We start from the raw sequence: 27905 nt of genomic DNA, 5'->3' as shown, positions 1-27905 counted from the left end.
CTATAAAATTAGTCAGAACAACTTGCGTCACAAATTTGTTTCTCAGCTGATGTTCATCCTTCTGTGGTGCACAGTTATGACGCAATTTAAGTTTACAGCAGTAAATGATATTTGAATAAAAGGAGGAAAAAACAGTTTTTCAGCTCTAAGCCACTCTTGCAGAAAAGATTTTAAACTGAAGTGGCATTTACATCATCCCACAACATCAGTGAATAATGAGTTCCTACATTCTGATAGGTCCACGTGGAGGCAGCGCACTGACTGGAAACGCCCATGCAGGAGCATTTTTCGCAGCCGCGTCTGTTGGACTCTTGAAGATTGTAGAATCCGAGCTTACAGCGGTCACAATTTTCCCCCTCCACATTTTCCTGCATGTGAGAAAGACAGCGAGAGGGGGAGAGACAGAAAAGGGCAGGCAGAGAAGAGAGAGGAGAAAAAGAAGAAGAAGAAGGACGCAGCATAGTTTATAGGCTGCCCTCAGGTTGACGCTACGAGTGCAAAGCATGTTCCGGCAATGTTAATGTGGTGAAAATAATGATGACAGGGCTAAAAAGGTTAGGAGAGAGTACTTGTCATTATTTCTGTGCATACAAATGCGAATGTGCGTGTTTGTGTGTACCTTGCATATGCAGGGTGTTATACATGGGTCAGCGTTGACGCTTCCTTCAACGCTGCAGTTACAGCGCTCACAGTATGGGTAGCCCATATAACCAATAGCACACCTACAGTTTTACAGCAATAATAAAGATCAAGTCAAAACAGTAAATTGATCAGATTAACAACCACTGCCTTTATCCTGGTCAAACTGTTTTCGCGTGAGCCACCGATCCCCTACTCACTGCTGCAAACCGCTAACGCTGGTAATATGTGTGCGTGCTTAAGCAGAAAAACAAAAACAAAAAACTTCTACTAATTAACAGAGAAAGTAAGCCAAAGCAAGTCTATTAAATAGCATTTAGGAAGTCATTTTAGAGACAATGCTTATGCTGCGGCCCTGCAGGTAGGTCATTAAAAGTTTAGAGGAAAAGCAGTATTTTTAAGATAAGGCTTTTACATTAGACTAGAGTGGAATACTGGGTTACCGTGGGATCAAAGATAATACAAAAAAAAAAAGCAATTACATCAGTAAACGCAATTACTCGCAAACCAACTAATCAGGAGAGTAACATGAAGGACCCTGTTGACAGATCTACGGGTTGATATTGAAGCTGCTTCTTGTTTAATTCTTGTAGGAATTTAGTAATGCTAAGACTTTTCATGAAGACCTCAGGCTGTGGTTCTCTCCGTTTAAGTTCATGAAAGGTATTATTAAGGAAGTAACATTTAGCTGCAAATAAGACAGTGCCTTGCATTTGCACCACAGCTATGCATGCAGTCACTTCTATACAACCCAAGTGTGATAATCAATATCATCAAAGATCCTAATGGAAACTTGGTGGCAATTTCTAAACACTAATTGGAACAGACAACAGCTGAAAGGTTCTGCTCACCTGTCACTATGTGTCTATCTCTTTCCCTATTTGTGTGCATGTGTGTGTATGTGTGTCTCTCACCTGTCACATCTCAGACCCCCAAAACCCTCCTTACACCAGCATGACCCTGCTGGCTGGCCTGTCAGTCAAACACAAACACACACACACAAAGAGACACATGCACACATAAAAAAAGTATAAGTGTAAGAGAAAGGGTATCTCTTTGAAGTAGCTGCACCTAAAATAACTCTACTTGCTAGATATAAAAACAGCGAAAACACAGAGGAGGACAGAGGAGTAAAATTATCTCTAATATAAATAGTTCTGTTCTGTCAAAGACATTTTCAAGTAACAGAAGCTTCTGTGCATGCTGCTGAACTCGACTCACCCCGATCCCATAGGAAATCAATGTGGACCGAATTGATGAAATCTCAGAGTTACTGAAGTACCACTTTAAAATGAATTAAAATGTGAAATGGGTGCAGGCTCTAAAAGTCTGCATGCATATCCACTGAGGGGCCAAAATTATCCCTATGTTAGGGCTTAAATGATCCTCAGAAAGAACAAGGCGGAAAGTCACGTTACCAGACAGAAAGTACAAGTCAAACTGAGTGCATACGGGGCATAGCTTGTCTCGAATCTGCGACACACGTTTGGCTGATGGAACCATATGGGTCGCAGGAGCAGGGGATGCAGGGGTTCTCCTCCTCAGCGCTCACCTGGACAGGTAGAGAACGCAGACATGTTCAAATAGCAGCAATTTAGGTAATGTACGGACACACGCATAAGCAGGTTACGTACGTCAGCAGGTCTGTAGAATCCAGGAACGCAGCTCTGACAGTTAATGCCAGCCGTGTCGTCACGGCAGCCTATGCAGACTCCGCCCCCTTTGTACTGACCGTGAATGTCCAGGCTGAGCGACAGATCTGCCACTGTTTGATTAAAGTAGCATTCTTCTGCCTTACCGTGGCAGTTACACTCTGAAAACACACAGAAAAAGTTGGTGGGCTGTAGTACTGCAGTTGATAGGATTTGTCGAGTCCTGCCTCTTCTATCAAAATTCTGTACAGTATTATATGCAGCCGGAGGGGGGGGGGGGGCACTTTCTCTAATCCTTTTACTTCATCTGCTCACAAGATGAGAAAAAAAACACCCTATCCTGGTTTTTAGACAGTGCCGTAAGGTTCACACACTGACTGTGAGCTGTGTGTTATCTCTAGGGCTCCAGAGAATTATCTCCAGAGGAAAAAAATAGCCTTACTATTCATTCATGCCCTTTCCATTTTCACTTTAGTTTGCTATATTTACTAAAGTGGTCTAAAATTCATGAGCTAGATAAAAGCATTGTCCTTTGGAATTTTGAGAAGAAACTTGGACTTAAAGTTTGTAGAAGTCTCCTACGGCCCGAACTCCAGGCCACAAAGATCTTCTTGAGTTTAGATTCCGATTTTGTAGCCGAGTTCATTTGTTTCATACATTTTCTTAATTCAGACCAGAACATGTTTTGCAAAGATAATGTTGTGATTGATGCAATATTGATCATATGTTTTCCCTACATGACTAATGGACTTTTTAACCTACACTATGGCTATGGACTCTCACCCCTACAAACTCAGTACATTTAATGTAGCACATACATTTGCAAGGCCAGACACACAAAACACTTTTAGATTTTAGGTTAAAACAACCACAGGGAAATGGCCTGATGGACATTACTTAAAGTGTATTAAATCCAGGGATTAAAGGCATCAGCTGTACAAATGGCCAGGTGTTAAGAAAACAGTACTGACCTTCACTGCTCGGCATGCCTTATTTCAGGTCCCTACGACATATTAATTACAATGCATATTGGTTGGCTTGAGAAGCAGAGCACGTTACATGATCTATCACATGCTTAAACACTACACAGTGCTTTATATTTTCCATGACATGATTATGAAAGATTTTTGTTCTCCAAAAAGTTATAATTACATCTGTCTTATATGTTTGCATGACTGGACCTTCCACCCACTGTTAATCCAGTATCGTGTTCACAGCTGTGTTTATGGGATTAAGAACAGTGGATAGCTTGTCCCGCTGGTCACTGCTGACCTGTAAAGCTGCACAACACTACAGGGCATCATTCTGTGCTATCCTAGAGTGCCGAGTTCACTTCATATACCTCATCTTAGATAAACGTTTTCTACCCCTACCATTACAACAGTTTGTTCAGTACTGGTATTAAATCTGTCATGGTCAGTTCTTTTACTATTATGCTATACAGGACCTTTTGTCACTTTAGTTATGTCAATGTCAAGGCAACAGAAGCAGTCATTGAGCCACTAAGACTACAGAGCTTTCAGAGGGTGTAGCCTGTGTGAAATAAAATAAAGATTACATGTTGTAACCTTAGTTTTATGATGACAGGTGGAAGCCTCTAACCTCATCCCTCCACTGCTGCATAACTGATGAAGGTTAATGGATGCCAGGGTGATTTCGGATGGCTTTATACAGACTTATATCACAGACTGATTCTGATCAGCTGGAAAGAATGTGAATTTCAGGGCACAGCTTCACAGTTTAATTGTGTGGAGAGTACTGACCTCAGTGAGTGAGTACTCTAGGGTTAGCCTACTGTTTTGCAGTAGCCAGGCATTATGTGAAAAAATTAGCTCAACTAATCTGAAAAAGAAGCACAATTTATTGAACCGAATGGACCTAAATGACTTTGACCAGAAAAGTAAAATTAAAAATAATATTAGTCTTTAAAATAGATATATATTAATATTTAAAATAAATATGCAAAGTTGAAAAATTAATAGCAAAATAAAATAAATAAATAAATTGTTAGCCAATACACATAACATTAAACTGCCATTAGTAAATCAAATTGCTAAACTTAATGTATAAATGGTTGTAATAGTTTGCCAAATCTGTAAGTAAAGCTAAAAATGTAGATGGAGAAATTGTTAAATAACATAATGGGTAAAATAGTTGAAATATCTAGTTACAATCTCTTAGGAAAAGATGTGGTATTCTGTTTCCTATTATATAGTGCCATAAGAACTCTGATAGAGGCTTTTTAACTCGTGAAAATCTGAGAAGTCACTGTTTATTTTTCATAAGTAGCAAATGTGTTGTGGGTGAACTGCTGTAAGCTTGTGGGTAGCTGTGTGCAATTTACAAATATAATTTGTTCTGTGTTTTTCTTACTCTCGCAGACATGTCGAGTGAGGAAGGTTCCTGCCATCCAAGGCTGCTGGTGGTAACCTGGGCAACAGCGATCACAGCTCTCCCCACAAGTGTTGTGTTCACATTCACAGCTAAACTTCTACATATGCGCAGAAACACAAATGTCCACACACAAACACATGGAAAACACACATTAACAGTGCACTTTAAATTTCACAGATGTGAGCTCTCTTTAAATTGATTGTGCAAACTAGAAGCAGGTTTTTAAATCTGAATCTGAATCGTGAACAAATATGATTTTTCACTGCAGCCAATTCTTCACCGCAGGTGATTCTAAACCTCTTAAGTGAAAAAATGAAATGTCAGCCCTTAGCTTGACACTACTCCCACACACAGTGTTGGGAAAGAGTGACCTTCAGTTAATTAAACTAATAACTATTATTTGTTTCTTTGTGTCCTGTCGATGTGCCGAGTGACAGCCTGTTAGAGAAGCTCCCGTTGTTTGATATTATTATTTTAATGACTTTACAACCCAATAAGGTTGATTTTAACTTTTATTTTCCCCTACACCATTTTTGTATCCTGAAGGGAAATCAATTTTTTTTATTTTTTCCTTTCTTATCAAATTTTGTTTCTTGCCACTATATTCTTAACAATTCCACTGCCCGAAGTGAGGCCTTTAATCCTGGAGGAGATTGACGAGGTTTCAGAGCTGGAATCAAGTGGAGAGTTAAATGGTGAAAATAAAACCATCTGTTTAAGTTTTTTAGACAATAAATCGTCTAAATAGAAATTATTGCTTGAGTGTAGTATGAGGTGTTTTACTGTTTCACTGTTTTAGTGTGACCGAACCCAGCGTTGGGAGTTCTTTGGGGGATATGGGTGATATGATAAGATATCAGGAACTGCACTGCTTGTGCAGGGAAATGGTGCTGGTCAAGTTACTGCAAAGGAACTGTTCAGTTGAATGTGGACTATTACCACTATGGATGTGTGCAACTAATCATCGCTGTTACCAGTCGGTACCAGACTTAGTAGTCGTTTAATCCAATTGTTAAAATTTTACTTGATGCCAAATGCCAGTAAATCACTGAATCATCACTTCAGATGAGCGGAAGAAAATGGCTGGATGCTTGTTTTGTTATTTTAAATTTGAACTTTTATTGCAGTGGTTGAACAGTGTGCGCCATTCATAACGCACGGCACAATGCGCCACACTTTTCTGTCACAATTTATACGTTTGTCAGATGTTAACTTGTCATATTTGAACATGTTTTGTAGTAACATGTTTTCACGTCATATTTAGCATCGGTTATTTATATTGGTTGTTTTATTTGTTGTTGTTGATTTGGTTATTAAAATGCATCTGTTATTAGTTTTTGACATTTTCCATTAGATGGAAATTTAACTTGATATCTTAGTGTTTCTTAGATAAATGAAAGGGTATAATATTTTTTCCTGGTTTGGTCGACAAAAAGTTCGTCACCAGGAAAATCCTTGAATTCCATTATCATGCACGTGGCAGTTTGTATAAGAATCACATCAAAAATTGTTTTACAGACACTGTTATAAGACATTTTAATGCATTTTCAACCACATAGCTTCCAGAACAAATCTCTTTTAAACTGTTCTGAGATAATAAGCACTGTAACTATCAATTTTTCAAATAAAGTAATAACCTAGTTCAAATGCAGTCTTTATGTTCTTGCTGTGACTTTGTGGTCCTTTACATGCATAACCACATCTGCAGTAAGAATGTTTGAATGTATGAACAACACCTGAACTGAAGCAAAATAAAATGTTGAGATCAAGTTTGTATTGATTTGAATCTAAAAGTGTAGAAAGTGTACATGTATAACCCTCTGTACAATATTTATGAATATATTTTTAATATACACAGAAAAAAAATTCTCTCCTTTGCGCACCCTCGTGTGGCACCTCAACATTCACATGAATGTGAGAATAGAGTGCAAATAGGTAATTATCAAATGCATCACCTTTTGAAAGCCCTTTAAACAACAATGTGTACACATGAGAGCCAACTCAACTGAAAGAACTTGGTTCAGTTTCCAAATTTTCAGTTAGCAGTAAATAGGTTCACGATTAGTCTCCCAGGAGAGAAATAAATTCAAAACTAAACACAGACAAAGCAGAATGTAGCAGGATATTTGCCAACTAAGGTTCAGTAATTCAATTTAGGACTTTCTGTAAATTGGTTGATATGGTGAGGGTGCCAGATTTAACTGAGAGGAGAGCAGTACAATAGCACAACGAGAGCCAAGTCTGGATTTGTTGGCATGAGTAAATTTGCCCCTTTTTATCTGAGACACAATGCTACAGCTCTTGCTTAGGCTGCCTTTGTGCTGAGCAGGCATCTGAACAAATGTTCTGCGGACGATCATCAACAAATCATCTCGCAGGTCTCCACCTTTCTGAATGTCTGCCCAGTATGCTACTGCATGGATTGTTTGAACACTAATCAAAGTAAAAAAGCTAAATGTCCTGTGGGAAGACAGCGCAACAGAGAGGCTCTAAAAAACTGCAGATAAATAAAGCAGAATTATAAATAAACAGAAATTATTCGGTTGTACCGTATACTACATCTGCTCTGCAAAGTCTTTTTGTTCTATTAAAACTGACTAAATGTGTAGCCTTTAAACACCTGGGCAGAAGAAAGTGGTTAGTCTCCTCTAGTGAGTTTAAATACTTCCTCAAGTCTTGGTTAGAGACGGTGGGAAAAGAAGAAGAAAAAAAAAAACAGGACTTTTCACACACCAGTGACATCACTTATTGTCACTGACATCACCACCGAGGGACCAGACACAGGTGTCAAATCCGAGTTAGACTTCTTGTTTCAGCCTCGGGACATGTAAAGGACACAACGCGGTGCATGTGTGTGTGGTGGGAGAAAAAGAGGGAAAGATCAGGTGTCTGGTATCAAACACTCCTCTGTTTGAAGTGACACGTGAGACGACGCTGTACAGTGTCACCTGTGTCCCCTGCAGAAAGGCGCGCACAGACTCACACGGAAAGTTTTTATAGAAGGAGTTAGATGAAAAGGTGATGCCTGAGGGCTCTCTTTACTCCTGTTCAGAACTATGGAAGAGCTACATCACCTTGATGGTATTGTTAAACAGAGTGAGAGAAAGTTGGACATTATTACCTTTGTAACACTGTTGAGTGGACAAGCTTTCGCATGGCCAAAACAGATGCACATCCCTCCAACTGAGATGTCCTTAATGGTATAGTAGTACTGAAGAGCCAAAACAGGTTATTGCAACTTTAACAACCAATGACTCAAAAGATATTCTACTTAAAAATATCCAGAGATGAATGACTCATACTGACAAAGTTAAAGTGGTAGTGCATGTGTTTTTAGCCTCACCCGTCTCGTCACAATAGGATCCATATCTTTGGGGTCATGGAGTGTCAGAGTCATGAGGTCGGCGTTCAGCGTTCTGATTCTCTGAAACACCAACCTGATGTAGCGGGCGGACGTGAAGTTCAGGAGAGTTGGCGAGGGGTCATCTGCACTGGGTCTACCATTGATCAGAGAAGTGTGTATCTGTAGAGATAAACGCCAAGATATGACAACAGAATTTGACTGCATGCTGTGAAGATTAAATGTTTTGTGAGTTTCTCACAGCAGTAAACAGAAGAAGTAAAAATTCAAACGACATAACGATGGGCAGGTAATCCAATTACTTTTTTCAGGTAATGAGTAAAGTAAGGGATTACTATTGCAAAAAAGTAATTAGATTACTGTTATTTTCCCGTAAGCACTCTGTGTTACTGTTTAAAAGGGTCAAAGTACTGACCTTACTTTGAGTTTGATTCCATAAAAAGTGACAAAAACATTACTATCAACTGTACACTGCATGTGAAGAAGACCCCCTAAACTTCTGAGCAAGTACCTAGCACGCTGCCACGCGAATGTGAAATTCACAGAGAAACCCCCAGATCCCCCCCACTGACATGACCGCTGAAAATAGATTTAAGAGCGACAGGACTCAGTGCCACTGAGTCTTTGATTTTTTTTAATTTCTGCTGTGTTTTACTTGCATCTATTTGAAAGAGTGAGCGTAAACACAAAGCACTATTTTATTTTATGTGCTGATATGCAGTAAATAGGTTTAAATCTTAAACAAATTTATTCAAGTCAAAGACTGTTGCATATAATGTATCATGTTTTTAAAAAGTAACTATCTAAGTAACTAAGTAACTAATTACTTTGGAAAATAAGTAGTCAGTAAAGTAACGGGGTTAATTTTTTGGACAAGTAATCAGTAATTAGTTACTAATTCCTTTTTCAAGTAACTTGACCAACACTGATGAGCAGCGACAGCTTCTAGGATAAATTGCTATTTGTTCTTTAACAACAGAAACATATCAAATTTAATTAAAAGAATGCTGATTTTCACTGGATTCAACAAGAATGTCAGGGTAGAAAATGGTTTTATTTGGTAATAATAAAAACTGATTTCAAATTCAGACCAGGAGACAGTGGCTACAGCAAAGCACAGCAGTGATTCAAACATAAAACCTGCTATCACCCTTTGACCACAACAGACTGAGAGTCCTGAACTAAAAAGTGAAGCCATCACAGAAGTGACAAAAATGTGGACAAAAAATGTTTTGGCATTTTTTTTTTAGGTCATTTGAATGAATTCTGAAAGGGTTTAAAATGGGGACAAATGTAGCCACATCAGAGCACATTTGAGTCACTCAACTTAATCTCTTGACTATGTTTGTGTTCTTGGTGCCTTTCTGGGCTAATGAATTATCTGTTATTTAGCACTAGTTAGTAATAATTATCAGATACCTGTTTTGTAATCAAGCTTAGTAGATAACTTAGCACACCACTTTATCTTCCAAATATCTGACAAAAAAACCCAGCATGGCAAAAGGAAAAAGAGACCTCAAGATGCAGAGGGAAAAGCAATGGGTGATGTCACAGTGGCTGTGACCAACTTATATACAGTCTTTGTTGTTGAACAGTGACTGGTCACAGTAGGCTAAGCTAACCTGGCACTAACACTTAAAGCACTTAAAGAAGACTCAATAAGAAAAATGCCTCCTTACAGCTGACAGCACAACTTATTTAAGGGATTATAACTTCCAAGAGTGTCCCAACTTTACTATAACTTATCACATAGTAACAGTTTCACCCTGCCTTCCACAACTTGGCAGAGTTTAAATACTCGCTGGCTAAGACATCTTGTCATGCACACCTGATTCAGTCAGAAGCCTCAAATTTCTTATGCTTCTTTATACCTAAATTTGTTTTTTACTGAGTGTATCAGCGTGTTTTTTATGTAATATCACAGATGGTTTTTCACTTGTTCATAATGTATTTAAAAAAAATCTGTCTCTATTCACCCACGTTTTGATCAGTGTTTCGTTTCCTGGATGTTTAGCTCCTTCACCGCCAGTGTTGGGACTAACGCGTTATCAAGTAACACGTTACAGTAACTACGTTATTATTGTGGTAACGAGCACGGTAACTCGTTATTATGCCAAAATCAGGAACGCGTTAGTCGTTACTGGGATTTAGATAGGGTCGTTACTCGTTACTTCGTGTGGTGGCTATCGCGGAGCTTCCACAGATTCAGTAACATTAGCAAGTGGTGGAGGCCAGCAGGTGGATGAAGGAAAAGAGACCCGAGGCGGCCGCCAGTCCAAATGTGAACTGAACTTCAGGTAAGAAGTTATGACCTGCAGTCTATCTGAGTCAGATATAAACCAAGTTTAGGTGGTGTTTATTTTCGTTATTCTGACTTTTTCCGTACTGCGTGCTAGCTAGCATGACGGAGTTTCTATACAGCTGGGTGGGTCCTATGAAGTTAATGATGTTGCACTTTATTTTGTTCATAAGTTATTAGAGTTGCCAACCGTCCCGCCTGGTATTCAGAGAAAATATTACGAGTTTCTTATTGAGGTGAAAAGGAACAGTTTGTGCCGTAATTCAGCTACAATGAAAAAGGCACAAAGCTGGAGTTATTCTGTGTCTTTGCTGCACAGCTGCCTCTTCTTCTCTCATTCTCCCCCCTCCCTCTCCCGTTTCTACTTCAATCATGAAAACTGATCAATGATCAGCTGATCGGCTTTTCTCTCTTGTTTGTTTATCGCTCACTTTGCGCCGAAAGAGGAAACCAAAGGATGTCGCGCTAAACAACAGCAGCACGTTTAAGCTTGATCAGCTGTTGTTAGAATTTATTTAATATTAATTTCTAGTATCAGCTGATGTTTGCTGGAGCCACAGCTGTAAAGCTGCTGGTCATGATATCAGTTTGGTTATCTGGTGAGAGGGAAACATGAAGATGAAACCAGGAGATGTCCTTACTGGATCATGAGAGCTGTGATGGAGAAACAGGTTTACCTTTTAGGTGACATGAATGAGTTGAAGTTATGAACTGTTTCTGAGCGACAAATAACACCAGGATCCTTTTCTAAGTAGCTGACAGCTGGTAACTGTGCAGGGGCGGATCTAGCAAAGTGTTGCCAGGGGGCCAGGTAGGGCATTAACAGGGAAAGGGGGGCACAAAGAAATACTTTTCTTTCTTATTCCCATTTAAAATGTCTAGCTTTTAAAAAATAATTATCTGAATCTTACAACAAACGATTGATAGATTGATGCATATATACCATCAAAACAGTGAACATCACTGTCACAACAGTGTTTATTTTCATTCAAAGGCTTTATGATTTTTGCTATAATGGTGGGCCAGTCTCCAGTCAAAATGCCCGGGCCAATTTTTTGTCCCAGTCCAGCTCTGTATGCAGCTCATCTGCAGTCTGGTGTTGCCTACATCTTCCTATTCAGAAGGCAGAATTTCCGAGTTCTGAGTACAATCGAAAGCACCACGACTGCAGTTTTTGTGTTGGATGTAAAAGGCGCACATGACGCTGTGACGTAGGCTAGAATCATGGCAGCAGTCAATGACGGTCCAGGCGTGGGATTTCTCTCGTGGAAATATGCACATTATCTTTTCCTTTCTATTGGTAGGTGGCACAGTGCACTTGTGGCAAGTAAGCAAGCTAGAAGACTGGCAAAGTTATGGAAGCAACACATTAACAAGAGAATTCTGAGTAAAACCAAAGTTACTTTCCCTAGTAACTAGTTACTTTGAAAGTAACGAGTAACTTGAAGTAACTGAGTTACTTTTGAGCGAAGTAACTAGTAATGTAACTAAGTTACTATTTTAAAGTAACTTACCCAACACTGTTCACCGCACAGAATGATGATGTGTAAGAGGTTTTTCAAAAATGTTTTTTCCATACTGACAAGATAGGATCACATAGCTGATGCACATTTGTGAGCTGCATATCCATGATGACGATCTCCTGTTCCATCACATCCCAAAGGTGCCCTGTTGGATTGATATCTGATGACTGTGGAAGGCATTTAAGTTCAGCAAATGCTCAAGAAACCAGCTTGAGATGATTTGAACTTGATGGCATTGCACATTATCCTGTTGAAAACAGCCATCAAAAGAGCCCTACACTGTTGTTATAAAGAGATGAACATCAATATAAATGGTGTCCTGGTAGGTTGTGGTGTTTAAACATTTTTCCAATCTCCTATTGTCCATTTTTGGTGAGCCAGTGTAATCTGTAGTCTCAGTTTCCTGTTCTTTGCTGACAGAGGCGGCAGGCGTGGACCTGTTGTGCGCCCAGTTGTGTTATTCTGTATGCCTTGCTTTTAACATGTAGATATCTGATTAACTGTTGCCCATTTATTAAAAAAACAGTCTAGCCATTCTGCTCTGACCTCTGGTATCAAGACATTTTCACCCATAAACCTCACTCTATGTTTTCTTTTTTTTGGACCATTCTCTGTAAAACCTACAGATGGTTGTGTGGAAAAATCTCAGTCGATCAGCAGTTTCTGAAATACTGAGACCAGCCTGTCTGGCACCAGGAATAAAGCCATGTTCAAAGTCACTTAAGAGTACGTTTCTTCCCCATTCTGCTCAGTTTCAACTTCAGCAGGTTGTTTTTTCTATATCTACAGGTCCAAATGCATGAAGTTGTAGCCATTTGAGATGCTGATTATATAGATATGAAAAACTAGTTCATGAATTTATTACTTTTAGGCTGGACTATTGCAGTTGATTATTATCAGGATGTCCTAAAAACTCTTTGAAAGCCTTCAGTTGATCCAACATGCTGCAGCAATTGTACTGACAGGGACTATATTGGCTTCTCTTCATTGGCTCCCTGTTAAATCCAGAATCAAATTTAAAATCTTTCTCCTCATATACAAGGTCTTAAATGATCAGCCCCCATCTTAGCTTAAAGACCTCATAGTAGGGGAGACCGGGGATAGTTGTAACGTGGGTCAGTTGTAACACTTCCAATTTCTCCAATCAGGGCTAAGTTTCAAATGATGTGACTCATCCTGTACATGCCCAACTCAGTTCTGCTATCACATGTGAAAAATCAGCGCATTTTGTCAAACACAGACAATTTAACATGAAAAAAGTAATTTGTATGCCAAAAAGTAAGTTTTTCTACTTTATTTCAATTTCTAATAGCATTATCTGCTTTGCAGTTAAACTCATCAAACTTAAATTATGTTATTTGTATGTCTATGGGGATATATTCTGGGTAGGTCTATAGTGCTAATGTTTTAGCCGTTGGCTGTAATGTTAGCTAGTTCATGGCTATAGGAGTCTGGGTCAGTTGTAACAGCAACAGTCTGGGTTAGTTGTAACAATAATGCAGATGTTACAACTTACCACACTATTACTTTAACTTATATTAAACAAGTTGGGGCAACGACATCAGCAGAGAGAGGTTCACTGGTCGCTTTTGTATATGCGGTTAATGCCATTGGCAACACAATTCCTCCACTGTTTGTGTTCCCACACATACATTATTAGAATTAGAATTAGAATTCAACTTTATTGTCATTGCACATGCACAGGTACAGGGCAACGAAATGCAGTTTGCATCCATCCAGAAGTGCTTTAGTGATATAGATATAGATATATTAAAATATATATTAGCAATAATATAGATATGTGAGTATATTACAGAAATGGGTCTATTATGGTATGTTATAATGTACACGGTATGAAGTATGTTGTGAATATTCTATAACTATAAGTATGTACAGGCTGTAGTGAGTACAAGCTATGTACAGGCTATGAACAGGATATAAATATGAAAAACTATACAGAATATGAAATAAATAACTTTACAGAATCTGAGATATACAGCTATACAGAATGGGAACTATGCAAGTTGTAAACAGTTGTAGGATTAAAGATTATCGAATGTACAGAATGATTATTTACACAGAGCTATACAGTAGTGCAGTTAAGATAAGTGAGGGTGTAGATAGTTTCTACAGAGGCTATATAAAGTGCTAGTGGTTGTGAGTGGTGGTTCAGTCCATGTTATTATTGTGTGTTTGAGGGTACAGTTGTCCATTGTGGGTTTGTGTATGTTCAGTCCATGAGTTTAACGTGGGTCAGATGTCAGGAGGCAGAGTTCAGGAGTCTGACAGCTGTGGGGAAGAAGCTGTTCCGGTACCTGGTGGTCTTAGTCCGGAGGCTCCTGTAGCGCCTCCCAGAGGGCAGGAGGGTGAAGAGTCCATGCGATGGGGGACTGGGGTCTTTGATGATTTTCCCAGCCCTTTTCAGACACCGCTTCCTGTAGATGTCTTTTATGGCAGGAAGTGGTGCTCCGGCGATGCGCTGGGCAGTTTTCACGACCCTCTGCAACCCCTTCCGGTCCGAGGCAGAGCAGTTCCCGTACCAGACTGTTATACAGTTGGTCAGGATGCTCTCGATGGTGCAGCGATAGAAGTTCACCAGGATGTCTGAGGACAGGTGGTTCTTCCTCAGAGTCCTCAAGAAGAAGAGGCGCTGGTGAGCCTTCTTGACCAGCTTGGAGCAGTTGGTCGTCCAGGTGAGATCCTCGGAGATGTGGACTCCCAGGAACTTGAAGCTGCTCACACGCTCCACAGCCGTCCCCTTAATGTGGATGGGTGGATGTGGGTCAGCATTCCTCCTGTAGTCCACGATGAGCTCCTTGGTCTTCTCGGTGTTAAGCAGCAGGTTGTTTCTGTCGCACCACTCAGCCAGACGATCCACCTCCTCCCTGTAGGCGGCCTCATCGTTGTCACTGATGAGGCCAATCACCGTGGTGTCATCTGCAAACTTAATGATGGTGTTGGAACCGTCAGCAGGTCTGCAGTCGTGGGTGAAGAGGGAGTAGAGGAAAGGGCTCATCACACAGCCTTGTGGTACACCGGTGTTCATTGTGATGGTAGATGAGCAGTGGTTATCCAGCCGGACATGTTGGGGGCGGTTGGTCAGGAAGTCCAGTAACCATTTGCAGATGAGGGAACTGATGCCCAGATCTGTCAGTTTCCTGATGAGTTGTGAGGGGTGGATTGTATTGAATGCTGAACTGAAGTCTATAAACAGCATTCTGGCGTAGGTGTTGTTGTTGTCCAGGTGTGAGAGGACAGAGTGCATTGCGATGGAGACTGCATCCTCTGTGCTCCTGTTCTGGCGGTATGCGAATTGGTGGGGGTCCAGGGTGGGGGGGAGACAGGATTTGAAGTGTGCTAGGACCAGTCGCTCTAAGCACTTAGTGATGATGGGGGTGAGTGCTACTGGGCGGTAATCATTGAGGCAAGATGGGTTGGAGTTTTTGGGTATCGGGACGATGGAGGTGGATTTGAAGCAGGCCGGTACCACAGCGTGGGCCAAGGACAGATTGAATATGTCTGTGAGCACTCCTGCAAGCTCCCCAGAACACGCTCTGAGAACACGCCCGGGGATGCCATCAGGGCCTGCAGCCTTGTGGACATTGATCCTGCTCAGCACCGCTCCTACATCGGTGGGGGAGAGAGTCAGAGGTTGGTGGTCTGGCGTCATGTCTGCTTTGGTTGTGGGGTTCCCTCGCTCAAAACGAGCATAAAAGTTGTTGAGCTCGTTGAGGAAGGAGACATCAGAGGATGCGGGGGAGGGTTTGGTGGCCCTGTAGTCTGTGATGGTCTGGAGTCCTTGCCACATGCGTCGGGGGTTGGAGTTGGAGAAGTGTTCTTCTACCTTCTTTTTGTAATGGTGTTTGGCTTTTTTGATGCCCTTCTTTAGATTAGCCCTGGCTGTACTGTAGGCGTGTGCATCTCCTGACCTAAAGGCAGTGTTGCGGGCCTTCAGGAGGAGACGAACATCCCGGTTCATCCAAGGCTTCTGGTTGGGGTACATGGTGATCCGTTTCTGGGTGGTGACACTGTCTGTGGTTTTGGAGATGTAATCCAGTACAGATGAGGCGTACTGGTCCAGGTCTGTGTGGGTGAACATATTCCAGTCTGTGTTTTTAAATCTGTCCTGGAGCACTGCGTCTGTCCCCTCTGGCCACACTTTAATTGTCCTCACAACAGGTTTCACACGTTGGATGAGTGGTGAATACCGAGGTGTGAGGAACAGGGAGAGATGGTCCGATTGTCCAATGTGGGGGAGGGGTGTGGCTTTGTAGGCTCCAGCCAGGTTGGAATACACATGGTCTAAAGTCTTGTCTCCTCTGGTGTGGCAGGAGACATGTTGGTGGAATCTGGGGAGGACTGTCTTTAAGTTGGTGTGGTTGAAGTCGCCAGCAACAATAAAAGCAGCCTCGGGGTGTTTATTCTGGTGTTTGTTAATGGCTGCAGAAAGTTCTTTCATGGCCAACCTAGCATTAGCGTCGGGGGGTATATACACGGCAGTGAGTATGATCGAAGTGAGTTCTCTGGGGAGATAATAAGGTCTGCATTTGACCATTAAAAACTCCGCATTAGGTGAGCAGTGACTCTCAGTAGTAGTGGAGTTCATGCACCAAGCATTGTTAATATAAATGCACAAACCTCCACCTCTGGTCTTGCCGGAGTCATCTGCTAGCCTGTCGGCTCAGTGTGTGTGGCGTCCTGCTAACTCGATAGCATTGTCCGGGCAGCTGTTGTTCAGCCATGTTTCGGTGAAAAACATGACATTTGAGTCCATAATCCGTCTGTTGTTAGTGATGGAGAGCCGTATCTCATCCATTTTGTTTGCCAGAGAACGGACATTGGCGAGAAAAATACTGGGTAAAGGCAGCCGGTGTGGTGTTAGCTTTAGCTTAGCCCGTAGCCCTCCGCGCCTACCTCGCCTTTGTTTACGATCTCGGCGCCGTCTGCGTGCACTTCCGCCCGGCCGGGGAGAGATAAGATAAGATAAGATAAGATAAGATAAGATAACCTTTATTAGTCCCACACGTGGGAAATTTGTTTTGTCACAGCAGGAAGTGGACAGTGCAAAAGTTATGACACAAAAATTAGAATACAATAAGAATAAATACAGTACACAGCTGTACAGAATAGAATAAAATAATATACTATATACAGTAGAATAAAATAGAATAAAAATATACAATAAGATAAAAATAGAATACGAATGCTATATACAACTGAGTAAAAATACAACGATGCCAGAAAGGATTATTGCACTTAGTGTTATTGCACATGTGTGGATGTGTGTGTTTGTTCAGTTAAAGTCTTTGTTGTGGAGTCTGACAGCAGTGGGGAGGAAAGACCTGCGAAATCTCTCCGTCCCACACCGTGGGTGCCGCAGTCTCCCACTGAAGGAGCTGCTCAGTGCTGTCACAGTCTGCTGCATGGGGTGGGAGACGTTGTCCAACAGGGATGACAGCTTAGCCGCCATTCTCCTGTCACTCACCACCTCCACTGGGTCCAGAGGGCATCCTAGAACAGAGCTGGCCCTTCGTCACACACACACTACATAAATGGCTCTAAGTGCATTCATGTGTTGAATAAACAAAGATTACATGTTAATGTTTTGTTAGTACCCTTATTTCATTGTGTTACATTTCACCCCAGGATATGTTACAACTAACCCAGACTATGGGGTTAATTGTAGCATTTCACTCTTCGTGTTTGAGACCATACCATGCAATGGGTAATTGTGCTGCAGAGAAAATAGCTGCACTATTTAATAGCCGAGACATGTAAATACTTTGCATTACATTTTGAATCCACTACCTTAAAAGAGCTCCAATTTACAGACAGAAATGTCAAAAATGTTACAACTATCCCCGGTCTCCCCTACCTTATCACCCCAATAGAGCACTTTACTCTAAGACCACAGGCTTACTTGTGGTTTCTAGAGTATTTAAACGTAGAATGGGAGGCAGAGCCTTCAGTTTTCAGGCCCCTCTTCTGTGAAACCAGCTTCTAGTTTGGATTCAGGAGACAGACACTATCTCTATTTTTAAGATTAGGATTAAAAATGTCCTTTGTGATAAAGTATATAGTTTAGGCTGGGTGTATAAGATAAGATAAGATAAGATAAGATAACCTTTATTAGTCCCACGCCTGGGAAAATAGCCTACATCAACCTACATCTATATGTATAGATGTAGGTTGCTAGGGGCTTCCTATGATGCACTGTGTATTTCTTCAGTATGCCTCATTTTCACTGTGTTTGTACACCACTCTGCATTTAATCATTAGTTATTATTAATTTCTGGCTCTCTTCTGCATCATGTCTTCCTCCCATTAACCACAACCAGTCACGGCAGAGGTTTCTTACTGTTAAAAGGGAGTTTTTCCTTCCCGTTGTCACCAAGTTCTTGCTCAAAGTGGGTTGTTTGATTTCTGGGGTTTTCTCTCTATTATCTTAGGGTCTTTACCTTTTTGGCAATATATGAATAACATTGAATTGCATTAAATGTATGAGCTGAAATGTTAGATGACCAAAAATCCTTTCTGAAACGTAGTAATTCTCAACAAAAAAAGATTTCCTGATGTAAAATTGCTAATGACAGGATGCCCACAAGGCAAAGATTATACCTCTCTACAGAATCTTACAACTTGGATCATAATAATAGAAAAAGGAAGGACAAGCACAATTACTGATGGCATTCAAAGAATCTTGTATTTTTCCAGCACTGGTCTAACATTAAATCAGAGTGAAAGTAGTAGAAGCATCAGTTTATATTGTGCATAAACAATAATCACCAAGCAGGCACATAATAAGAAGTGTTAGGTTCTGTCTGCCTGTCTGACTGTCTGACTGTCCATCTGTCTGTCTCACTAATGTGGCCAAAAGCAACATTTGGCATCTGTAAAAAAAAAAAAAGAAATAAAAAGAAAAACTCTTTCAGTGAGCTGACGGTGTGTATGTGCATGTATGTCAAGGGGAAACACTTGATGGGTGTAAGCTGCACACTTGGAAGTAACGAAGGAGCCGGTTCTCTATGTGTGTGTGCTGGCGTGTGTGTGATGAGTGGTGGGGTGACATTGTGAACGTGTGTGTGCGATGCTGTGACACATCGCCTACGACTCATTATGGTTTCACTGTGATCAGACGGCAAGGGAGCTGTCAACCACACACACACACACACACACACACACACACACACACACACAATTCAGACACCTCCGTCGTTACTTGCAGCTCTTGACATCTCCCAGCTCGCACCCCCTCTAGCGCTCCCCTGCAGGACACAAGCACATACAGTGCAAACACACAAAAAGACACACCGAGCACACATATTCATGCACGCACATTAGCACACATGGAAACGCATGCAGATAATCAGAAGGGCATCTACAATTACAGCCCTGTGTGGGGGGATGTTAACGTGTGATTAGTTTATTTTCAATGCGTGTTTGTGTATTTGTTAGTATGTTTGTGTGCTCTGAAATCCTCTTTCTCTTCATTAATGTCAGGCCTGCCTGCCTGTTGTTACTGGATGTGATCACACACAGCAGATCAAAGGAACACAACAGTAAACACTGGGGTGCACATGTGTGTATTTGTGTGTCTTGTGGTGTTTTTTTTTTCTTTTTTTAATAACTCAGAACTTTCTTTTTCATGTCATTGATTAAAGTATTTTATAACAATTCCCACATCCCTCTTGTCGCCTGGCCATCACCTGCCTACACCAGTCCACCAGATCAGTCTCTTTGCCACATCCTCATTTGTGTCTCACAGTTGTACAGTCAACTTTGGTTCTGCCTCCTTCTTTATCATCTCTGACCACTCTGGATTTTTTCTTCTTTGCCTATACAAGCAATGCATTAAATCCAGAAATTCCAGCATGGTTTAAGTAGATTTAAACTAACCCACCTTAACCCTTCTTCCCCAACTGGGACCAAAGAAAGACAAATAATCTTGAGTCAATCCAACCTCCTACCCCCAACAGCTGTATTTTGAGTGAGCAGATATCCAGGTCAAGGCTTCCCATTATATGAGCTGGTATATTGGAAATGTTTGCAAATGTCTTTTCTCTTTTGCTTAAGAAGGACAGCTTACCCTTATGCAACCAAAAGCCTTTAGATATACAGTTAAAATGATCAGCATGAATTCTTTCAGCCAGAATAATTGTATAGTCAAAATCTGACATTGCAGCAGCCCTAGTTTGTGACATCTTCATGTGTTACCTCTCCATTCTCCAGTGGGTGAATCTTTGAGTAAAAGGATGTGCAGATGACTTCATCATCTCTGGTGTAGGATGGAGGTCCTGTCCGAGGATTTATGTTGAACCTTGTCAGGCACTCTGTGTCTGTGATAGCATAGTACTGCCAGGGTTCAAAGGTCACGCCATCTATTGAACGCTCTAAGATCCAATTGCCTGCGGACAAAAAAAACGATGGTAAAGAAAACAATGAAATGCTTTCAGTGTGCGATGAGGAGACCAGGGAAGATCAATAAAAATAATGAGTGGCACGCAAGTCTCTGTTAAGGTCACGCTGCTTAATATACATAGAAAATTGACAAAACATTCAGTTTCATATTTAACTGTGGTATTCTGGATTGATTAAATGCAAAGTAAAGTGAGTCCTGCTGAACGAAAAAAAAAAAACAACTGTGAAGACAACAACAGAAAAATCAAACAAACATGCACTCATAATTTCCATCATCTTTATTATTTTTTGTTTATTGTGTTTCTGTGTGAACTAGCTAGAACATCAACTTTATTTTTGCCCATTATAATTGCTTATTTTATCATGTAAGCACCACATCCCTCCATTATATAGAGTCATGTGAAAAAGCAGGTTTTTCACATTGCTTTCTGCAATACTGTCAAAAATTAGGTTCACCTTTACTATTTCCATAGGAATTAATTAGGGTAAGTAACAGACAGGTGCTGCTAATGAAATATATTTGATTAACTGATAATCAGCAAGCGTGACCACTTCTATTAAGCAGATGGTCTGGATCTGGATGGATTTGGGTCTGTGTTAACACGATGCCACAGACCAGACAACTCTGTAAATTCCCACCAAGGTCAGATCGTGCAGTCCTCTTAAAAACTATAAAGAAAAACCAAGATCTGACAAAGACTCTACAGGCCTCAGTTAACATGTTTAATGGTAAAGATCATGACAGTACAGAGCAGGGGTGTCCTGCAGGTTTTAGATGTGTCCTTGATCCAACACAGCTGATTTAAATGGCTAAATTACCTCCTCAGCATGTCATCAAGTTCTCCAGAGGCCTGGTAATGAACTAATCATTTGATTCAGGTGAGCTGACCCAGGGTGATATCTTAAACCTGCAGGACTCTGGCCCTTGAGGCCTGCAGTTCCCACCCCTGATTTAGAGAAAGACTCAATAAGTAGCACTTGTCTGGAAGTACAATGCTACAAGAACATTGTAACATGGCTTAGGTTTGCAAAGTTGCATCTGAACAAACCACAAGACTTGTGGAACAATGTCCTTTGACGAAATCAAATGGAGATGTGGCCATAATGGATAGCACTGTTTGCCAAGAACATAGTAATTCCATAGGAATTCAACTGTTTTGTCTTTTTCTAGATTACTTTTCAACATATTTAAACCTTCCACTGCCATTTTACTTTAACGTGCTAGTTTGTTGTTTCACATCAGTATTGTTAATCGCTGAGCTAAAGATCCATTTGATTGAATGGAGTCTTCCATCAGAGGTGGGACCAAGTCATTGTTTTGCAAGTCTCAAGTAAGTCTCAAGTCTTTATCCTCAAGTCTCAAGTCAAGTCTCAAGTAATGTCAGGCAAGTCAGAGTCGAGTCTCAAGTCACTGGTGTAAAAGTCCGAGTCAAGTCACAAGTCTGAAATTTTGAATTTCAAGTCCTTTCGAGTCTTTAAAAAAAAAAACGAAAAAATAATGTTGCAGTTATGCTAAATGTAAATATTAGACCATGTAATTTTTAAATCTGTGTTTTTCTCAACACATGACAAAATAGTGAACTTAGAAAATATACACAAATTGTGAAATTGCACCTCTTTAAAATGCAGCTCAATTAAACCTAGCTCCAAGAATAATTTTCACCGACAGTTCTGAGATAAGCTGCATGTTATTCTTGGATGCGGTTGTAGGACCGGCTTTAAAATCGCATGACAAAAATATCATACACATTAAAAAAAAACTGTATCACCAACGTAGCCTGGACAACATTTGCTAGTTAGATGAAGTCAGCTATCTCATTGTAGCATATTTATATGCATATTTATAATTATACGGTTCTTGTGAGTGCATACACTCGTGAAGTTTAGTAACTTCCGGTCACTGCAACAAGCCCAGGTACAGTTTACCGACGGATGGGTACAGGACCTTGAAATGCACCGTGTAGAACGAAAGACCATCGTACGTATCATAAGTTTACCAGTCTCACAAATCGTCGTCATAAATACACATTCCTTAACCGTTTATTAATATAACCTTTGAGCTTAACGGTAATTAATTAGTAGTGGAAATAATTTCTGGTACCCATCACAGAAATGTAGCAGTGACAATAATATTGGATGCTGTAATCGTACCGGGCAATTAGTGATACAAAAAACCTGTTTTATTCTGTGAATAAAAGTATATGTTTTTGTCAATGTACCATAATAACAGAAGCGAAACGCAATATTCTGTCAGGACAATTCACTATTTATGCACAATAAACAAAGGAGCATAGCGCGACAATTTCTGTTCAGCGCCAGACTTGCTTGTAACCTATATCACCAATTATGTTATGAAAATGACGCATTAACTACAACAGCAGACTGACCTTTGTGTAAATGCTTGGAGCAGACTAACCTGTGAGCTGGAGTGTTCTGGGACGTTATATTTGATCTTTGAATGGCTGCAATCCAGTCGCGTCTTTGTTACTTCGGAAACATGGCTCGAACAATTTCTCTTCAACGACGTAATCCGATAACAACCGATCTCTTTACCCGTCGGCTTCCCGTGGCTGTCATGCGACCGGCTATTGTAGTTAATAATACAACGGCTTCTTGACATTTTTGTGTTTCTTTTTATCGCTGTGTGACTGATTTCAATTGAAAGCCTGCGTGCGCTAGTACCGCTTGCCACGAGTTCCCAGAATCCCTTGCGGTTCTACCCGTGAATGACGTCACATTTTCAATCTCTATATAATATGCATGTTAAATTTTATATTTGGGGTAAAATATCAAGTCTTTTCAAGTAAACCGGTTCAAGTCCAATTCAAGTCCCAAGTCATTGGTGTAAAAGTCCAAGTCAAGTCACAAGTCTTAGAACATTTTTTCAAGTCAAGTCTAAAGTCATAAAATTAATGACTCGAGTCTGACTCGAGTCCAAGTCATGTGACTCGAGTCCACACCTCTGTCTTCCATTATATGAAGGCTTCTCTGTGGGATGATCATTAGCTTGATGATTAATGCTCCTAAGACGAACCCTGCGCATTAGTCACAGTCCTCTCCTTAAAATGAATCAAAGCAAAAATATTAACACTTCCAGCAGTATGAGACTGATAAAATAACATTTTTATAATTGAACGCATACCTGGGCGAGGTGAGTTGGCTGCCTTTATTATCACATAGGCGATCTGAAAAACCTGAAAGATGCACACAGAAAAAATTCACATCATACCTTGGTTTTAACAATTACACAATTTTTTCACTGTTTTAAGCCTTAATACAGAGCAGTCCAATATTAGAAATCTTTAACAGGGATATGTGAATAAATAAAATGTTACTGTATCTCAGACTGAAAATTCAGTTCTTTTCAGCTTTTTTCTTGCTTCACTGTAACAAATATATGACATTCAATATTTCCCCAAAATTAACAAAAGTTGTGCATGCCTGTGCCTACAGATGAGCAAAAAGTAAAAAAATTCATAGAGAAAATGAAATCCATTAGACCACACTGTCAAATAACACACACGTCTACTCATCACACAGTCTTCCTGTCAGCTTCTCTCCCTTTAATTTATTGCATTAATATCTTAGAAGGCGTTAACATGTTAACACATATTAACACTTGCTGGGGAGCTTTTTTAGCACTTGCAGTAGTGTATCAAGTTCTCCTTATTTTGGGTCAAATTATCTTCATTTCCTTAATTTCTCCCCTGCTCTGCTCGATGGTGAAACATGGAGCAGAGGAGGGCAGCAAAACTCTCACTGCGGAGTTTAACAAGTGAAAATTAAAAAATAAAGCGCACATAAATTGGGTAACTGAATGCTCAGGACTGCACTTTGCCCTTGTTGCTTTTACAGTGCAGTGCAGTAGATTGCAGGTGTTAGGGAGAGGCTTACATGCACGAACACGCCAGCTGTACCGATTGCCAAAAACAGTAAAGAGGGAAACTCAGATTAAAACTCACACAAAGGGAGCATGAGTTTCTCATGTGCTTAAAGCCAATGCTTATTTGCTGCTATAGTAATTTCAAAATATATGAAAATATATATGCAAACCAGCGCTTACAGTAAGCCGGTTTCGTGGTAACTTTAAGCTAGACAACCACAATAAACCAAAAAAACCCCCACCAAACTAAAAGGTTTTTATTTTTCAGTCACTGAATGTTGTTGTCCAGTTTTGCCCGACTTTTTGTATTTATAAAATAGAAATAAAATATTTTATTATGATTTAAAAAAAAAAACAATTCCAGATTCGCTCAGCAAGATAAAAGGTCAGCTCACTATAGACAGGTATAAAAATGTACTGTATATGCGAAATTCAGATTTAGGTCAAATGCTTGCTTGAACTATCTTCACCAGGCTGTGCTTCCTTTCTCTATGCAAGCTCATCGGCCTTTCTTCTCAGATGTGGGAAGAAGTGTCACATTGCAGCAATTAGAATAGGGAAAAAGCGTGTGTGTGTGTGTGTGTGTGTGTGTGTGTGTGTGTGTGTGTGTGTGTGTGTGAGAGAGAGAGAGCAAAAGAGAGGGAGGGCAAGAGAGAGCGAGAGATTGTGTCATTTAAGTAACCCTATAGCAGTTATTCAAGCCTCCTACAAAGAGTCACTGTTACTTACTGAGAACGGGATGGTGTGTATGTGTGCATGTGTGTGTGTATGTGAAAAGGAGTGATTTCAGGGGTAACTTGTAATATGGTGACAACTTTGGGACAGCTAGGCAGCTCCAGCAGCTAAACATAGATCAACACCACTAACTAATGCACTCTGTGTCTATGTGTGTGCGCGCGCACCCAGGGTTGCATTGTGTCATAGTCTAGGTTTTGATCAAATGTGGATCAGACAAGAGATTTTTTGCAGCCTCTGGAGCTCAACACAGCATCAACAAATAAACAAACCAATAACCATCCTGCAAAATATAAGAGAGCTGTTGAATAAATGTGAATCTCATAGGCATGAAATTTAATTTAATGTCAGATAAATACATTTATGTAGAGCCCATATAAGTATAAAGTTTAATTGGATAGATTCTCAGCTCAAACATTTATTTATTTATTTTTTCCTTTATAGTGCAAGAACTATAAGCTCAAAGTAGCAGGGTGTCAGCGAGTTTCATCAGGTTTTGCATGAGACCTTGTTATTTCCAACTTAAAATGAAGCAAACAAAACATTCTCAATGGATAAAAAAGTGCATCACCAAATGAAAGAAAAAAGAAATTGAAATTTTTGAACAAAAATAAAATGTGGTGGTATTACTACAGAGTTACTGCCTTTCAATACCATTGTATTTGTCACCCCACTTAAAGTACAGTCCAGCAATGTTAACGTCATGTCTATTTTATCTATCTGGTCTATCTTGTGAACCAAAACTTATTTTTATTCTTTGCAGCATAATTATTATTAATTATTAATTGAATTTTAGCTTCAAATATTTACTCTGTCAGTTAGCGGTTCCATATGGTAGTGGTTAACACATTCACCTAACACAGAAAAGTCCTTGATTCAAGACTGGGACAAGAGACAAAAGTCTCTCAGGGAGAAAGGATTCCTGTCAGGAGGGGCATCTGAAATCTTTACCAAATCAAATATGCATATTCTTCTACTGTGGCAACCCTTACTGAATAATGTAGCAGCTGAAAGGAGTTTTACAGCATAATGTTCTACTCTGATCCAAATAGTGGCATGGTGCTTAGCACTGCCACCTCCCAGGACGAAGGTTCTGGGTTTAAATCCGCCACCTTAGAGGGATCTTTCTTTCTGGGTTGAGTTTCTATGTTCTCCCCATGTCTGGGTGGGTATCTCTGTCAATATGTTGTGGCTTGTTGTCTGTCTCTCTGTGTTAGCCCAATGCCAGACTGGAGACCTGACCAGTCCCCCCCACACACCCCCACCCCACCCAACCCCAAAACACACAAATTTAAATATTAGACAAAGCTAATGCAAATGCAGTTTCTAAATGATGCGGTTAATTATTAAGGGGGAAAAAACAAAACCAACATGGCACTGTGTGAAAAAATGTCCCAAACCTATATAAATGACTATAAATAACTGTAAATGAGTCTTCTTCAGCACTATGGAGGAAATTTTGCACAATCATCTTTGCAGAATTGTTTTAATTCAACCACATTGGAGAGTTTTCAAGGTTGAACCGGCTTTTTAAGATCATGCCATCAAGCACATCAATCAGATTCAGGTCAGGACTTTGACTCGGCCACTCCAAAGGCCTGACCTGAATTCGATTGAGATGCTGTGGCATGATCTTAAAAAGCCGGTTCATTCATTTTGATTTTCTTAGGCCATTCAGAGGTAAAATTGGTGTGTTTTCGATCTAAAGTGCCAAAGTACGCTTCAACTTGAGGTCACGAACAGATGGCTGGATATTCACCTTCAGGATGTTTTGGTATACAGCAGGTTGGTTCCATTTACCACAGCAAGACATCCAGGTCCCCTGACGCAGCAGAACAACCCCAGACCTTCAAACTACCACTGTTGCTATGATGTTCCTTTTCTAAAATACTGTGTTAGTTTTATGCTGGATGTTACAGGACTCAAACCTTCTAAAAAGTTGTCTCATTGGTCCACAGAACATTTTCCCAGATGTCTTGGGGATCATTAAGATGTTTTTTGGCAAATGTGAGACAAGCCTTTGTGTACTATTTGCTCAGCAGTGGTTTTTGTCTTAAAACTCTCCGATGGAAGCCATTTTTGCATACTTATTTTTGATGAACTCTGACTTTAACTGGGATATGTGAAGCCTGTGGTTCTTTAATCTTGTTCTGGGTTCTTTTTTGACCTCCTGGATGAGTCATTGCACTCTTGGAGTAATTTTGGTAGGCCAGTCACTCCTGGGAAGCATCACCACTGTTCCAAATTTTCTCCATTTGTGTATAATGGCTCTCACCTTGATTTATTGGAGTCCTAAGGTCTTAGAAATTGCTTTGTAACCCTTTCCAGGCGGATAGATGTCAGTGACTTTATTTCTCAGGTGTTTCTTTAGATTGTAGCAAGTTGTGTTGCTTTTTGAGATCTTTTAGCTTGCTTCACTTTCGTCAGACAGGTTCTATTTATGTGATTTCTGGATTCAACAGCTCTGCCAGTAATCAGGCCCATGTGTGTTTAGTGAAATTGACACTGAAATAATCACATGTTAATTCAATGACGTTACAAATTTTTACTGATACCATTTAAAAATAAATGGTTTGATACTGGTGCTGAAGCCTTAAACGTTCCAACATGTTAATGCACAGACAGACGGTGCTCTTGTGCAATTAAAAAGTATAAAATTTAACAGCTTTTACTTTTGCGAGAGAATCTGTGTGCTCTGTGTTTTGTTTGAGTTTATAAAAAGTTAAAAAGTGAAACGGTGAGTCATTTGTTCCCCAGGTGAAGTGGAAAATCGTATTTGTTTTTTGGACCGATGAATAATTCTTTGACTCAAAAATAAACTTCTGAATCATTTTAATTTTACATTGCACATTGCTTCAGATAAAAGTGACAAGATTTCAGAGTTGACGTAAATAAAAACACAATAAAAAAGTGTCTTTAAAGTTTACAACATTCGCACATATATCTAGATCTCATAGAAATCTTTTTTTTTTTAAATGAAAAACTCAGAAAAATATAAATT

General features: G+C 40.1%; 1 protein-coding gene across 1 annotated transcript in view; it reads right to left on the bottom strand.

Annotated features, from left to right (window-relative positions):
* Nucleotides 1–27905, bottom strand: part of lama2 (laminin, alpha 2) — a 233020-nt gene that overhangs the window by 143038 nt on the left and 62077 nt on the right. Inside the window, exons 4-13 of the mRNA XM_085248215.1 lie at nucleotides 23429–23480; nucleotides 20083–20273; nucleotides 8029–8208; nucleotides 7807–7896; nucleotides 4665–4782; nucleotides 2274–2452; nucleotides 2092–2191; nucleotides 1554–1611; nucleotides 620–722; nucleotides 228–368 (exon numbers count right to left, since the gene is read on the bottom strand). Coding sequence (XP_085104341.1) covers nucleotides 228–368; nucleotides 620–722; nucleotides 1554–1611; nucleotides 2092–2191; nucleotides 2274–2452; nucleotides 4665–4782; nucleotides 7807–7896; nucleotides 8029–8208; nucleotides 20083–20273; nucleotides 23429–23480 — 1212 coding nt within the window. The remainder of the gene's footprint in view (nucleotides 1–227; nucleotides 369–619; nucleotides 723–1553; nucleotides 1612–2091; nucleotides 2192–2273; nucleotides 2453–4664; nucleotides 4783–7806; nucleotides 7897–8028; nucleotides 8209–20082; nucleotides 20274–23428; nucleotides 23481–27905) is intronic.

This window comes from Mchenga conophoros, linkage group LG15 (assembly GCF_057382185.1).
Source record: "Mchenga conophoros isolate Kocher_MC1m ecotype Shallow Benthic linkage group LG15, M_conophoros_male_GT1.1, whole genome shotgun sequence".
Lineage (NCBI taxonomy): Eukaryota > Metazoa > Chordata > Actinopteri > Cichliformes > Cichlidae > Mchenga > Mchenga conophoros.
The sequence above is the reverse complement of the archived record's forward strand: the minus strand, read 5'-3'. Positions and strand labels throughout refer to the sequence as shown.